The following is a 14,199-nucleotide window of genomic DNA, read 5'->3' as shown; positions in this document are numbered from 1 at the left end:
CTAAAAGAGATACAAAGGCAGCAGAGTTGCTGAGTGTAGGGAGTATGTCCTTTATTGACCCTGTGTTCCCCCACTCACTGGTCACTACTCTTGACTCGAAGGACAACAGGTACAGAACTGCAAGGGATCATTCCCAGCTCTGTGATCACCAGATCCACAAGCTCTGGGGGAGTCACATCATAGACCAGATTCAACAACCGTAGGGACGAGTGGTTCTGCCAGTTAGCCAGGGCCACACGTTCTCCTCGCTCACACAGCAGATCGTCAGGGTCATCTGCAATGGGAGGTGTATCCATTTAGGTACTTTTAGAAAACAAGTTGTAGTTCAACCTTGCCTGTCCCTCCCAAATCTTCTCAGGTCCCTGGAACCTTCTCTTATGCCCTTCTAGGCTCCTTACCTAGCTCATTAGAGACAAAGGCATCAGTCTGCACACGCTCACAGAACTTGTATGTCTCACAGCAGACCAGCACTGGCACATTATGGGCTCGTGCCACCAGAGCTAGCTGTGCCGTCCCTACCCGTGACATCACAGACCCGTTGGCCAGGAGTGCGTGAGCTCCCAATAGCACCTTAGAAACCTATTTTGGAGAGTGGAAAGGGAGAGAAAATGTGATATGTGATCAATGCAAAATAAAGTTCCCCACTCCTGCCCACGACAACAATATTAAGACAATGAGTAACAAATCTTAATGATGGCTCTTCTTGGAAAACACCTGACCGTTGACCCACCATACCACCCAAAGGAAAACTAAACTCTGAAGTTACTTTTGTCATGTTCCCTCTTGGTGGCTGCCAGTTTAATATAATGTTCTTGCAATAGCTAGACTGGGCAATAGCACGCTTAGATATTTTTTTCCTATTAAAAATAAACAGGATGTACAATCCTAACATTTCTAAGTAATTGTAACCTTGGGAAGGTGGGATTACGTCTATACTACTACACCCTCTTACTTCAATTTTGGAGTCCCTGTCCTCTGCCCTCACCTCTGGGAGCACATAGGAGGCTGCAGGAATCAGCAGGTAGGAGGCAGGGACCCCAGCACGGACCAGAGAACGTAGCGTGTGTCTTCCCTCCAGCCGTGGCCGGCTATCCACCACTACCACCCGAAACCGCCGGCCCTTAGTCCAAGCCTCCTGAAGAATTCGTGATACCAGAGATGAGCTGGAGCAAATGGAGAGGAGGATTCAGTTATAAATGTCACTAACTGATGGCCAGCTCATTTCTAAAGGGCAAAATGGTAGTCCCTTCTTCAGATCATTTCACTCCCCAATTTTCTCAGTCATAGGGTCTGGACCATACCATCCATATACCAGGATCACATCTCCATTACTGATCTTCTTATAAGCAAAGCGTGAAATTGCCTGAGATGCAAGCACAATCTTCTCTTGCACATACCGATCAATGGCTGCTCGAAGTTGTGACTTGGCCTAAATGGAGTGAGATGCTTAGGGAACAAGAAATGGACACATTTCTTCCTCTGACTATCATGCCAGATGTCTGAATATGTGTGTAATGATGGGCTCAAAGGGCACCCAAAGGTGGCACAAGTCAGACAGCTCAATCACTTCCTTAATCCTTGACTAGGACAGAACAGCCGCCTTGCCCCTCCTGGGAGCCCTGAACACGTTTCTCCGCTCTACTCCCAGGTGCATGCCTTGCTCATCCCTCATACTCATCACCTCCTCTTCCCGCTCGGAGCCGCTCACACTGGTGATCTCCTTGTTAAGGAACTTGATAGCATTGTACATGCTTGCTGACAGGGGACGGCACTGGGTCAGGAAACTGTAACAACATTTGCATGACTCTTTACCACTTACAAAGCTTTCACATTTTAAAGGATTTCTTTAACAAGAAGACAGAGAACAGAACAATAAAAATAGATGTAGAAGAGCAAAAGAAAAGGACTGGGCGAGGTGGGAGTGGACTTGAAGTGGTTGTCCTTACCTGAAGTAGGGCTTTAGTTTATTCACTAGGTCTCTTGAGAGTTCTTCATTGGGAGGTGTTGTGTAATCCTGAATCACCTATGGGGTACACAAGTTGATCAGCAAAATGCTCCCTAATAAAAGTCTCTGAAAGGCGGATAGGGTAAGCTTCACTGAGGAAAGTGTTCTGAGGGTGGAGTCACTGCCTCTCTCCCCCAGAGATTACTCTGGTGAGAGAAGCTGGGGTAGTGTTGGGGAAGATGGGGTTGGGTCATAAGAGGGAACAGGATGGGGCATACCTGCTGCAAGGCACGAAGCAGGGCAATACACCGGGCATTGGAGCCACTGATCAGGCCCTGGGAGTACTGCAGGCCGAGTCGCACCATGGCTGGGTGGATCACAGAGGATGGGATGCTGATGGGATGGCGGTGTCACACACATTTTGCAAGGGAGCTTGAGCACCTACTGCCCACCTGCCCCTGATGAAAAGGAACTTCCTTCACTAGCACCAGACACCCCCATTGCCTCTAGAGTTTTGCCTTGTGTTCATGCTTCTTCCCAAAGATCCAATCTCAAATTTCCAGTCACTTTCAACAAAAAGTTACTAAAACTCCTTAGACTTAAAAATTATGACAATTTTATACGATCCTACCTCATATACTGGGTCAGAGAGTTGTGTCTGCTGTACTGGGGTAGATGGGAGAAGAGACTGACTTTGGATCCATAGTCCTTTCGTGTAGGAACCTTGACAAAACAGAGGAACAGGACCAGTGGCCCAGAGATTAAAACTTATGGGATAAAGCTGGAAAGGAAGTAAAAAGTGAGACCACTTTGACTCAAATACCCATCTTTCTCCAGGGTCTCACTTTGCCCAGAGCACCTCTCCTCCCTCTATCCCATCTCTCTAGGCTCTTTCTGGCCACGCACCAAACCTACTTCCTACCTGTTGTCGCTCTGGTTTTTTAACAAGTCTTCGAAGAAGTGTGGGGTCATCAACCTGAGTGTGCTCAGGGACATGCTTAACTCCTAAAAGAAAATGATCACGTTTTCAAGACACTGTAGGTGATAATGAGAAATTTGCTTTTAGGGCATAAGGAACATCAAGAAAAATAGGACAAAGAGAGGGGAAGAACAGGGGAGAAAAGAGTAGAAGGAGAAATAGGGATAGGATGAGGTTGAGGGGAGAATTGGGAACGCTGGGAACCAAGGTGAAGAATGGGAGGGGAGAGCTATTTTACCATGGGAAGCCTGAGCTAACATGAGAATCAGAATCAACAGAGATCTTGAAATGAAGGGAAGATACCTGAGGGGGTTTCTCCAGCTGTGCTGGGGTGGGCTGGAGGAGGGAGCCCTCCTTGTTCCCCTTTTCTTGCCTGTTTCAGGGCACGCTCAGCCTCCTGCTTGGCCCGCCGTTCAGCACGAAGTTCAGCTTTACTCCGACCAGCTGGAACTTTCTCCCCAGCAGTGCCCAACTGACTGCCTGGTCCCAGCAGTTCTTTGGTTGGGCCTACTAAAAGTAGAAGGAAGAGATGCCCAAGCCCTAGGCAGGTAATATCTACGCCCCAGCGAAAGCATCTCTCCCTGCTTATCTAAACTTCTTCGCTCTTCACTTGCTCAAACCAACTTTGTCCTGTCTCCCCCTCTTCTCTCCCACCACATCCCTCTACCAGCTCCACGCCCCAGCCTTGTAAAAAAAAGCCCCCGCACCTTGACATTGGGCTGCAGATACAGCAGAGCCAGTTTCTGGTTCTGCCCCCTTTTCCTCCTTCCGTTTCTTCTTCTGCTGTTTCTTTTCCTTCCGAAGCTGCAGCTTCTCTTCTTGGGTCATCTCCCTCCCCCCTGTCTAAGACACAGACACAGAATACTGCTCTTCCCCCAACAATTCCAAAGGTGAATAAACACTACTGGGTGCTTACAAGATTCCCACAAAGTCCCTAATCCTCCCTAACTCTCACCAGCTACCTGTTACAAGCTTACATCCTACAGGAACGAAAGCTTCTCCTCCAGGGTCAGAGTCACAAACCGTTAGGGCTGAAAGAACTGTAAAATCTCCTAGCTTTACTGAGAAATAAAGTGAAACACAGGTGAAGATTGGGGCGGAATGAAGCTGACACAGCCTTCTGCGTAGAGCGTGACAGGCGGCTTCAGAGGGCACCCTCACTTACCCCAGGCCGAGAAGAAAGCTCCGCCTTCATCCCAGATCCCGAGTCTGCATTAGAAAACAGGGCACAAAGTGAGCCAGAGAGGCTCCAGGAGGGTTTGGGGGGACTCGCAGTCGGCGTAGCTGGCTGCTGGGTCGGCATGACTAGGGCTCCGCCGCGAGGCAAGAGGCGAGCCCGAGATCCGCGTGGGGACGCAGTGCGCGGCAGGATCAAAGGGAAGGCGGGGGAGGGAGGAAGGAGGGGGCACCCACCCTTCTCACAGTGACCAGCCGGTACGGGGCGCAGGGCTGCGCCCGAGGCAGTGCACACCAGAGTCTGGCGTGGCACCGGAACGGAACCACAGGGCACAGAAAGGCTCAGGGCCCAGCAGTAGCCGTCTGGAGCCCGTCGGCTCGCGTACCTGTTTGCGCGCCCGGGCCCTTCACTCAGCTACGGCAGCCATCACCCTCTGTCCTAGGCTCCGCCCGCCGCTAACACTGGAACTACAGCGCCACCTGGGCCTACACCCTCGGCGTGCAGCCCCAAGCGGACTACCATACCCGACGTGCACCGGGGCACCGCCCCCGGCTACGGGTCGCAATAAGGGCCATCTCAACTTTGGGCTCCAGTCCCGGCAGTTTCCTCTCGCCCTTTAGACTACGGTTCCCAGCATGCCGGGGAAGCTGCGCCCCAGAGCGGACGTCCCACCGCCCTTCCCACCTCCAATCTCAGGCCCTCGCCAAAATGGCGAGTGAGGCAGCGGGGACGCGCTGAGCAGCGGAGGCGAGCGTGCCAAGCCGCTGCGGCCCTCAGAGTCCGGAGCCCGACCGGGCCCTGCCGCAGGGAACATGCACTTTTCCATTCCTGAAACCGAGTCCCGCAGCGGGGACAGCGGCGGCTCCGCCTACGTGGTGAGGAGCGGCCGGAGCAGGGCCGGGCAGGGGCGGGGATAACGGGCCGGAGCCCTCTCCGAGCGGCCCCCGAGGCCTGGCCGCCACCCTTCGGGCCTTGTCCCAGGCCGCCGACTCCCGACGGCCTTACTGGGAGATGATATCACGTTTCAGATTCGTCCACAGGTTGCCCCAGCTCCTGTAGATCCTTTGTTCGGCCGCGTCGCCTCCCCCGGTTGGGCTGCGGCTACTTTGGTGGGCGTCACTGGCCTCTTCGGGAGGGAGACTGCGGCACGAGCGCACGAGTTTGACCCGGCCTGGTCCTTGTGCTTTGGGACCTGGCCCTGGGGAAAACATACTGACAAACCCTAGGAAGATCTCGGCGCGTTACTCAGGCGGAGCTGTGCGGAGGCAACTTCCGGCCAAGGTTCTCAAAGGGGTCTCCCAGAGCGCGCAACCCTAAAATGCTTACCTGCTTTTGTGTCCTCAGGCCTATAACATTCACGTGAATGGAGTCCTGCACTGTCGGGTGCGCTACAGCCAGCTCCTGGGGCTGCATGAGCAGGTGGGACTAGCACCCCTGTCTTGAGGCAGCATCAAGCCCTTTTCTACACCTGGGCATCAGTGTCTCCATTTCCCCCCTGGTCGCTTTCCCGTCGGCTGTAGTTTGTCTTTAATCATTGCCACGGGGGAGGATCTGGTGCTTTATCTTATCGGCTGACATTTCCGGGGAACTGCCTAAGAAGCTTATTGTCTGCTGCTCTTAACTGCTCCTTCCTATGCTCACGTCCTCCTTCCTGCTTCTCTGTCCCCAGTCCTACTTTAGCCTTTGCCTGTGCATGGAAAAACCGACCCACCCTCGCCCCCTGCTGCCAAAGTACATTCCTTCTGTCATCTGAGCTGCAACTTGAAATTCTTTTCCTTGCTCATACAAACCATTCACCAATTTCTTTCTGTGCTCTTTGGATCCTCTCAGTGCGTGTAGCCGTTGCAGTTATCCTTATGTATCTGTGATGCAATGTTTGTTCTCCTCACCAGATTGTGACCTGGTCAAATTACCCAATTTCTTTGGGGCTCAGTTTCTACAACTGAAAATGGACTGGTTGATCCGCAAAGTCCCTTTAAGTCCTAAGATACTTTGTGAACATATTTAACTATTACTTAACTGTTCGTGTATATAAATTTTCCTTATAAAGTCCTTTGTTGCCTGTGAGGGTTCAATGAACACAGTCTTGCTAGATAGTCAAGTGGTTCTCTAGGCCCTGGCCCCATACAAACCTTCCCCACACTGTGAATGGACTGACTTGTACACAGTAAGATAGGAAAAAACTTATATCTGGGACAGAGGAATGGCTCCCTTGGGATGCTACCTCTGCCAAAGGAATCATTTCCCAGATGACCAGGGTAATCAGGGGAGCAGGGACTGAGGGAAGGGAAGGGGAGCCCAAGAGAACATTGTGAGTGTAGATTGCCTCTTTTCACTTGCTATGTTTATGTGAAAGGTTGTATCTCTTTCTCCACGTAGCTTCGGAAGGAGTATGGGGCCAATGTGCTTCCTGCATTTCCACCAAAGAAGCTTTTCTCTCTGACACCTGCTGAGGTAGAACAGAGGAGAGAGCAGTTAGAGAAATACATGCAAGCTGGTGAGTGGTTGTAGGGAACTTCAGGCTGACTGTGTTGAGGACTGTGGGGAGAGGCTCAAAACAGCCGCTCTCTAGAAGGTGCTGAATTAATTCTGGGAAGCCTCTTGTTTGAGCTGTTACTTAATTAGCAAAAGTAAATAGCATTCAAGGATGCTCTGGGTACTAGCAGAGCAATTTGGGCACTAACATCTGTGAGAAGTACTAATATAACACGGAATAGTCTTAAAGCAATTTAGATTGGTGGAGAGAACTTAATTTGTATCTGATGTACTTTAGATTAACATCCTTGGTATTTTCCTACTTCTATAGACCAATTAGATGGCAGCCAAGGGTGAGGCAGGTGAAGAATTTATGCAAACAGTGAGTGAGATGAGGCCAGCTAGGGGATGTGACAGGCCACCAGCAGCCCAGGAAATGGGGTCTGGGGGTACCTACCAGGAAGAGAACTAGGGTTAGCCAAGAGGGAGTCCTAAGTTACTGGAACATTGTTCTCTTGTCCCCACAGTTCGGCAAGACCCATTGCTTGGGAGCAGTGAGACCTTCAATAGTTTCCTGCGTCGGGCACAACAGGTAAGCCTTTGGGTGGGACCAAGATTTAAGGGAAGGACTTTCCTGTAGGGCCACATCATTTTAATGAGGTGGCTACAGAAGTGTCATCCTAGCACCTTTTTTTATGGATTGGGGCTTCTGCTGTACCAGTGAAATCAAGGAAACCCAGCCTGTAATTAAGCAGCTGAGAATAAAGATATCAGAGGGAGCTAGAAATAGAGAGTCGGGGATGGGTCAGAGCTGGGTGCTGGATATATGTTAACAAGGTGGTGCCTCCTATTCCTATGTGCGCTCACAACCAGGAGACACAGCAAGTCCCCACAGAGGAGGTCTCCTTGGAAGTGCTGCTCAGCAACGGGCAGAAAGTGCTGGTCAGTGTGCTAACTTCAGATCAGACTGAGGATGTCCTGGAGGTAAGGCACTTGTTCTTCACTGCCCTTCCTCTTCTTGCACCCCAGGGTCTCAGGCTTGGGGGTGACTGGAACCAGTCAGTATGATGAGCTGTACTTCCTTCCCTATCTCCAGGCTGTGGCCGCAAAGCTGGATCTTCCAGATGACTTGATCGGATATTTTAGTCTCTTTCTAGTTCGAGAAAAAGAGGATGGAGCCTTTTCTTGTGAGTTTCTTTGGACTTTACGGCTCCCTTTTGCTTCCAGTAGTGAATTTGCCTCCCTGTCTTCCTCTCAGAATGTGGCATTTCCTTAGGGCTTCTCTCTTGATTCCCTCCTCTTGAGTCTCATGGCATTTTTTTCTTTTTTAACCCATAGTTGTACGAAAGTTGCAAGAGTTTGAGCTGCCTTATGTGTCTGTGACCAGTCTTCGAAGTCAAGAGTATAAGATTGTGCTAAGGAAAAGGTCAGGGCTGGGCTTGGAGGGAGAGGGTGCTGGATTGGATTATTGGACCATGTGTCAAGACAGAATAATCTGGAGAAGGGGGTAGTGCTGGGTGTTTCTAGCAGGCCTCCCAAGCTTCCTCCTACTGTACCACCATTAGCCTGATAGTTCCAGATTGCTCCTGTTTTGCCCCTATTTTCCATTCTACCTCTTGCCTTACCCCAGCTTAGCCCCTTTCCACCCCTTGGCCTCACAGTTATTGGGACTCTGCCTATGATGATGACGTCATGGAGAACCGGGTTGGCCTGAACCTGCTTTATGCTCAGGTGAGCTTGGAGCTGCCTCAGAACCCTTCCCCTGAAAATGACTCTGGTGTCCTACTCTGCCAAGAAAACTCCTTTCATGTTTTTACTCCTAGTTCATGGGGAAGTTTCTAGCATACTATGACGGCACCTGGCACAACCTCTACAATCCCTACTTTGATATTGTCAAGGACTCACTGTAAAGAGGTCGCTCAGGTGTGGGGCTAGGGGTCAGGCTGGACAGAGGTAACTGGACACTTTCCTTGGACCTCTGACTGGGAGCACCAAACCCCCCACGCCTTGTTTCTACTCTAGACAGTATCAGACATTGAGCGTGGATGGATCCTGGTCACCAAGGAGCAGCACCGGCAGCTCAAATCTCTGCAAGAGAAGGTCTCTAAGAAGGAGGTGAGCCCTGCCTCCCTGTCTCCTTCAAGGGGTTGCTTTCTCTGGGCTACCTCCATCTCCTGACCTGCCCCTCATGGTCACTGGGTTTCAGTTCCTGCGGCTGGCCCAGACACTGCGGCACTATGGCTACTTGCGCTTCGACGCCTGTGTGGCTGACTTCCCAGAGAAGGACTGTCCCGTGGTGGTGAGCGCAGGCAACAGTGAACTCAGCCTCCAGCTCCGCCTTCCTGGCCAGCAACTCCGTGAAGGTTCCTTCCGGGTCACCCGCATGCGGTGCTGGCGGGTCACCTCCTCTGTGAGTTGGGATAGGACAGGGAGGCCTTCAGGATAGGGGCCTGGCAAGCCTTGAGCTTTAGGAATGGGCTGCAGTGGGTCAAGGCGAGAGGGAGACTAGTCAGAATGAACTCAGCCTAATTCTCCTTCCTCTCCCAGGTGCCACTGCCCAGCGGAGGCACAAGCAGCCCAGGCCGGGGCCGGGGTGAGGTACGCCTGGAACTGGCTTTCGAATACCTCATGAGCAAGGATCGGCTACAGTGGGTCACCATCACCAGCCCCCAGGTGTGAGCCCACCCTCAGGCCTCCTCTGGAGCCCATTGCACCGTCTCTCTTAGATACCCAAGTCTAGGGCTTCCAGGACTCCATGTGAGTGGGAGCCCTTGTCTTAGGGGTGCTGGACTCAGAATGATCACTCTAGTCAGGCTGACCTCTCTTCTTGCCCTCAGGCTATCATGATGAGCATCTGCCTGCAGTCCATGGTAGATGAACTGATGGTGAAGAAATCTGGCGGCAGTATCAGGAAGGTAAGCAGCAAGCGTGGACCAGGCAGCTGAGTGGCTATGCTCTCCCTGCCTTTTGTCATAGGTGTGAGGCTTCTGAGAGGGAGGTGAAGTGATTGGGATTCCAAAGGGAGTGATCCTGCCCTTATCAGCACATCGTGTCTCCATCTCCAGATGCTGCGCCGGCGGGTGGGGGGCACCCTGAGACACTCAGACAGCCAGCAAGCAGTGAAGTCCCCTCCACTGCTTGTAAGTATTACTCCCTGGTCAGTACCCCAGCCCCCAGTCTTGTCTCACCTCCCCCAGTGAGGTCTGTGACACCTCTGCATTCTCTTCCCCAGGAGTCACCTGATGCCAGCCGGGAGTCCATAGTCAAACTCTCAGTAAGTTTCCCATGAGGGTTGGTGAGGCTTGTGTTGGTAGAGCATCTTAGGGAGGCTTGAGCCCTCTGACCCCACCCTGCCTTTGTTACAGAGCAAGCTGAGTGCCGTGAGCTTGCGAGGGATTGGCAGTCCCAGCACAGATGCCAGTGCCAGTGATGTCCACGGCAATTTCGCCTTCGAGGGCATTGGAGATGAGGATCTGTGATCTCCAGTGCTTGGATGTCTGCTCTCTACCCTGGAGGAATGTTCAGAAATTTGCCCTGTGCCTGATTCCCCCAAGCTGGGGGCTCTTTTCCTTCCTACCTTCCCCTTTCCTCCTCTCGGCCAGGGGCCTTCTAACCTACCTTCCCTTTCCCCCTGGGATGGCTGCACAAAGGACTATCCCCTCTCTTTTCAGAGCTGGCCCTCAATGCCAAACTAGCATTTAGTATTTTGCACAAAGTCCAAGGGACCATGGCTACCTGCCTTGGGGAGGAACCACAGCTCCCCCTAGCCTGCTTCTGGCTTCTTGGGGCCATGGGCCAAGGGGATGGGCAGAGGTCTGTGTATGGTCTGGCCCAGCTTCCCGTCATTAAACTCAGCCTGATTGCTGCCTACCTCTGGTTCCCTCTCACTGCCCCTGCTCCCCCGATCACAGCATGGACTGCTGTGCTAAGGGTGAGGCCGAGCTGTGCTTGCCACTGCCAACTCAGCATAGACATGGCTTTGTTAGTGTTTCCTTTATTATAAAGCACTGAAATAAGTTAAATAAACAGGTGGAAGGCTGGGCAGTCCCCCAGCCAGTTCCTCCACAGCCCCTGGGAGCAATAGAGGTAAATACAGGCCCTTCTCACTGAGCTCATGAAGTGCTTCAGTCAAGGCAAGGCCCCCTGGTCCACATGGGCCCCTGCCCATGGGGTTTGGGCTGGTCCATATAGTGCCTAGGTTAGTCTGTGTGGAGCCCCTGGCCAGCGGGGGTGGAAAGAAAAGGTGGCTTCTGGTCCAGCTGTATAAAACATACAGGAGAGTCAGGGCTAGTCCATAGGGCCCTGAGGGAGAAGGACCTAGTTCAGGGTGAGTCTGTATGGAGAGCCCGGCTACCAGTGGCACCCAGGGCTGAAGGACCCCGAGAGCTCAAAACGGAGGGAGGGCTATGAGGTGAGGCCCAGCCCTCAGAGGCAGAGAGGCCAGACCCTCCTGCCCCACCATGCCCATGCACCTTCTGGTGGCGTTTGTAGTTGTCCCAGTGGCCCGTGGTGTAGGCGCAGGTGGCACAGTGGAAGGGCTTCTCGCCTGTATGACGCAGCATGTGGCGTTTGAGGTTCATGCTCTGGTTGCAGCTGTAGTTGCAAAGGCTACACCGAAAAGGTTTGTCCCCAGAGTGGATGCGACCGTGACGCTTGAGGTTGGCCAGGTTGCCACAGGCATAGGGGCAGAGGGGGCACTTGTAGGGCTTCTCTCCTGTGTGGACGCGCTGGTGCCGTTTCAGATTATCCAGATGAGCAGAGGCATAGGGACAGCGGGCACAGCGAAAGGGCTTCTCGCCACTGTGTGTCTTCATGTGCCGGGCCAGGTGGTTGGGATAATGAGTAGCAAACGGGCAGAGGCTACAGGCAAAGCCTTTGTCACTGGGGCCCTGGGGCCCTCCACTGGCATCCCCTCCAGCTTCTCCTCGCATGCAACGCCCACACATGGCAGCTCCCAGCCGACTCCCCTCCCCCTCCTCCAGCTCTTGACCACAGTTCCGGCAGGTCCAAGGGAACAGCAGCTCTGGCAGTGGTTCTGATCCAGTCCCACATAGGCCCTCCCCTTCACCCCGCAGCTGCCCACAGTCTGGCAGGAAACTGGCACCACCTGGTGGCACATGCAGGCTCAAATCTGGAAGCAGCAGAGCATCTGTGGGGACAGTGAAACCTGGGTTATGAATCCAAGTACCCTAGGGCCACCCACCCACGTGCCAGTTTCTTTGGTCCCTGGCTTTTTACCTTCAGGTCGCCGGGTCACTGCCCCCTCCTGCTCTGTGGGACTAGGAGGCCGGGTTGGACGTGGAGCACAGCAGTGGAAGCCACAGGTCGGGCAGGGAAGAGTGGGGGGCCTTGCATGGGTGCGCTGATGCCGCCTCAGGTTGCCCAGGCTGCTGCAGGCAAAGGGGCAGTGGGGACAGCGATAGGGCTTCTCGCCAGTGTGGGTGCGGGTATGTCGTGTCAGGTTGACGAGCTGGGCTGAGGCGTAGGGGCAGCGGCCACAGCGGAACGGCTTCTCCCCGCTGTGTATCTTCATGTGCCGCTTCAGGTGGCTCGAGTAGTGGGACACGAAGGCGCAGAGGCGGCATGAGTATAGTAGCCGTGGGGGCAGCGGGGGCAGCGGGGGTCCCCCACCCGGCCCTCCTGCCCTACAACACGGCCCCTCACATGTTGGCCCTCCCCACAGCCTGCAGGCTGGGCCTGGCCTCTCACCCCTGGCCTCCCCTGGACCCCTGGCTGGCTCCTCAACTTCACTCTCGGCACTTAATGCCCGGCCGCCCCCAGACTCATCGTCGCTCAGCCCATAGGGAAGCCCAGGCCTGGCTCCCAGAGAGTCTCCTGGTGAAACAGACATGAGAAGAGACATCAACATGGGGTAGGACCAGGCTCCAAACTCCCCTTCTCACTTGTGGTCTCCTCACTTGCTTGGCCCCACCCTTCTCCACTTCAATGATCCCGAAAATTAAATATGAATTGTCTACCTCTGAGCCTGGACTAACCTAGTGATGACAGAATTGTACCTAGTTTCACTTAATGGAAAAAGATCAAGGGCTCACACTGGACCAGAGAATGAAACGAATCAATAACGTAATTAACTGATTCTTGGTATAAGGAAGTAAAAATACACAAGGCAGAAGCCTGAGACATTTTTCCAAGCCCTATATCAGTAAGGTCCCTTTTAGTATGGAGCTGATTATAAAATAAAAACTATCTCAAAAAGTGAGGCAAAATTTGGAGGGAAGTGGAAACAAAAGTAATGCATGTGATACTACTACTAAGCCTAAAGGATGGATTTCCTCAATGACTTTCAAAAATATCCTGCATAAGTGAGTTAATAGTGCAGCACATTAGGATGGGGTGATGCTAAGATCGCAGGGAACATGAATATGGAAGGATACTTGAGGGTAGAGATTAAAACCTCAATACAAAAGGAGCTCATGCTGCAGGTAAAAGGGAGTTAGGTTAGACGTAAGTACTAGCTTGAATGAGAAGTTGCTTCCCTGAACTTCTTAAAAGTAAACTTACATAAGGAATGGACTAGGGAGCAAGACAAGGTTATTAAAAGGGCATTTAGTTTTAACCAGTTGCTCTGATTCGTTCACCGTATTTATACCTTCGGACCAGGCCCCAGAACTTCACCTGAACAAAGTGATGGAACTGACTGGACCATTAGGCAAATGAAGGAATCTGGCTCAAATCTAAACTAAACCAGCCAGACGTTGTAGCAGGAAACGGTGTTTTGCTCAGTGGCACTAAACCCTAATGCGCCTCCTGAAGGGCTGGGGTTCCAGCAGTCACTAATCTTTAACCGAGTCCCCCAAACCCACCTTCAGAGTCTCTCTCAAAGCCCATGAGCTGGTCGCTGTTGCCGTCACCTTCCTCCTCTTCCTCCTCAAACTCCAGATCCTGGCCTAGTAGCAAATCACTCTCCAATACCAGGGACCCGGGTCCTTCGTCGAGGGAGTCTTCGGTATCCACTGAAGAGGGGAGGGAACTTGTAGATTCTCCCTCAGGAGCTGTGCCCATCATCCGCACCCGGGGAGCCAGCCCTCGAAGACCGTACTTCCCGTACTCGTAGACCCTCTCAGGTTCCCTTAATGCCTCTATGGGAAGCTGGAGTCCAGATCGCCCACCCCATCCCTCAGGAGTCCCCCTTCACCCCGACCTGAACCCACTCCACTGACCCCACCCCCACCGCCCCCCTCCGCGGCCCCTGACCCCTGACCTTTGACCCCCTCGCATTTCACGGGCTGCGGGTGGCTTTGCTTCCTTCGGGGCATCGTGACCGGCTCCAGCCCGACGCGCCTCCGGCCTGCGGCCGCCCGGCCCCGCCCCTCCCGGTTCGACCCGGCCGCCCGCCCTTCCTCTCAGGGCCCGCAGGTCGCCCCCATGCAGCGGCGCGGGCCCCGGGCAGCCCCCCGCCCTGGCCCTGGCGCCCAGCTCAGGCCGCTCCCGCCGCCGCCGCCGCGTCCATTCATGGAGCCCCCTACCCCCCTACGGAGACCAGCTGGTACCTCCGTACTCGCTTCCGCTTCCGCTGCCGCAGAGCCACACGGGACGCGTAGTCGGTAGAAAGCTGAAGCCGCAAAGGCTTCCACAGCATGACCAGGAAGTGATTGTAACGAA

General features: G+C 53.4%; 3 protein-coding genes across 21 annotated transcripts; 1 reads left to right on the top strand and 2 right to left on the bottom strand.

The window, feature by feature from the left end:
* Positions 1-26: 26 nt before the first annotated feature.
* Positions 27-5,934, bottom strand: EIF2B4 (eukaryotic translation initiation factor 2B subunit delta). 17 transcript variants are annotated; one of them, XM_070573016.1, is made up of 13 exons: positions 5,428-5,934; positions 4,090-4,133; positions 3,632-3,767; positions 3,228-3,434; positions 2,868-2,950; positions 2,577-2,668; positions 2,224-2,338; positions 1,947-2,023; positions 1,682-1,784; positions 1,302-1,429; positions 986-1,163; positions 399-579; positions 27-274 (listed from the first exon to the last, which is right to left on the bottom strand). In XM_070573016.1, exons 2-13 carry the CDS (start codon positions 4,117-4,119, stop codon positions 75-77), a joined length of 1,530 nt encoding a protein of 509 aa, XP_070429117.1. In that variant the 5' UTR covers positions 4,120-4,133; positions 5,428-5,934; the 3' UTR covers positions 27-74. The 17 variants fall into 17 exon arrangements, with proteins under 17 accessions (XP_070429117.1, XP_070429120.1, XP_070429126.1 ...); XM_070573019.1 differs by having other exon boundaries at positions 3,228-3,431; XM_070573025.1 differs by having other exon boundaries at positions 2,224-2,312; positions 5,428-5,619.
* Positions 4,559-10,446, top strand: SNX17 (sorting nexin 17). 2 transcript variants are annotated; one of them, XM_008512997.2, is made up of 15 exons: positions 4,559-4,976; positions 5,446-5,520; positions 6,481-6,598; positions 7,104-7,168; positions 7,450-7,560; positions 7,673-7,763; positions 7,915-8,002; positions 8,238-8,307; positions 8,599-8,691; positions 8,783-8,986; positions 9,124-9,249; positions 9,414-9,491; positions 9,642-9,716; positions 9,809-9,850; positions 9,942-10,446. In XM_008512997.2, exons 1-15 carry the CDS (start codon positions 4,914-4,916, stop codon positions 10,053-10,055), a joined length of 1,413 nt encoding a protein of 470 aa, XP_008511219.1. In that variant the 5' UTR covers positions 4,559-4,913; the 3' UTR covers positions 10,056-10,446. The 2 variants fall into 2 exon arrangements, with proteins under 2 accessions (XP_008511219.1, XP_070429135.1); XM_070573034.1 differs by lacking the exon at positions 5,446-5,520 and having other exon boundaries at positions 4,784-5,382.
* Positions 7,915-14,175, bottom strand: ZNF513 (zinc finger protein 513). 2 transcript variants are annotated; one of them, XM_070573033.1, is made up of 4 exons: positions 13,799-13,982; positions 13,401-13,550; positions 11,815-12,411; positions 7,915-11,725 (listed from the first exon to the last, which is right to left on the bottom strand). In XM_070573033.1, exons 1-4 carry the CDS (start codon positions 13,851-13,853, stop codon positions 10,899-10,901), a joined length of 1,629 nt encoding a protein of 542 aa, XP_070429134.1. In that variant the 5' UTR covers positions 13,854-13,982; the 3' UTR covers positions 7,915-10,898. The 2 variants fall into 2 exon arrangements, with proteins under 2 accessions (XP_070429134.1, XP_008511214.2); XM_008512992.2 differs by lacking the exon at positions 13,799-13,982 and adding an exon at positions 14,088-14,175 and having other exon boundaries at positions 10,555-11,725.
* Between the last annotated feature and the right edge of the window lie 24 nt (positions 14,176-14,199).

The sequence above is a fragment of the Equus przewalskii genome, chromosome 14 (assembly GCF_037783145.1).
Source record: "Equus przewalskii isolate Varuska chromosome 14, EquPr2, whole genome shotgun sequence".
Classification (NCBI taxonomy): domain Eukaryota; kingdom Metazoa; phylum Chordata; class Mammalia; order Perissodactyla; family Equidae; genus Equus; species Equus przewalskii.
Note: the sequence above shows the minus strand (reverse complement) of the source record. Positions and strands in the feature narration are given on the sequence as shown.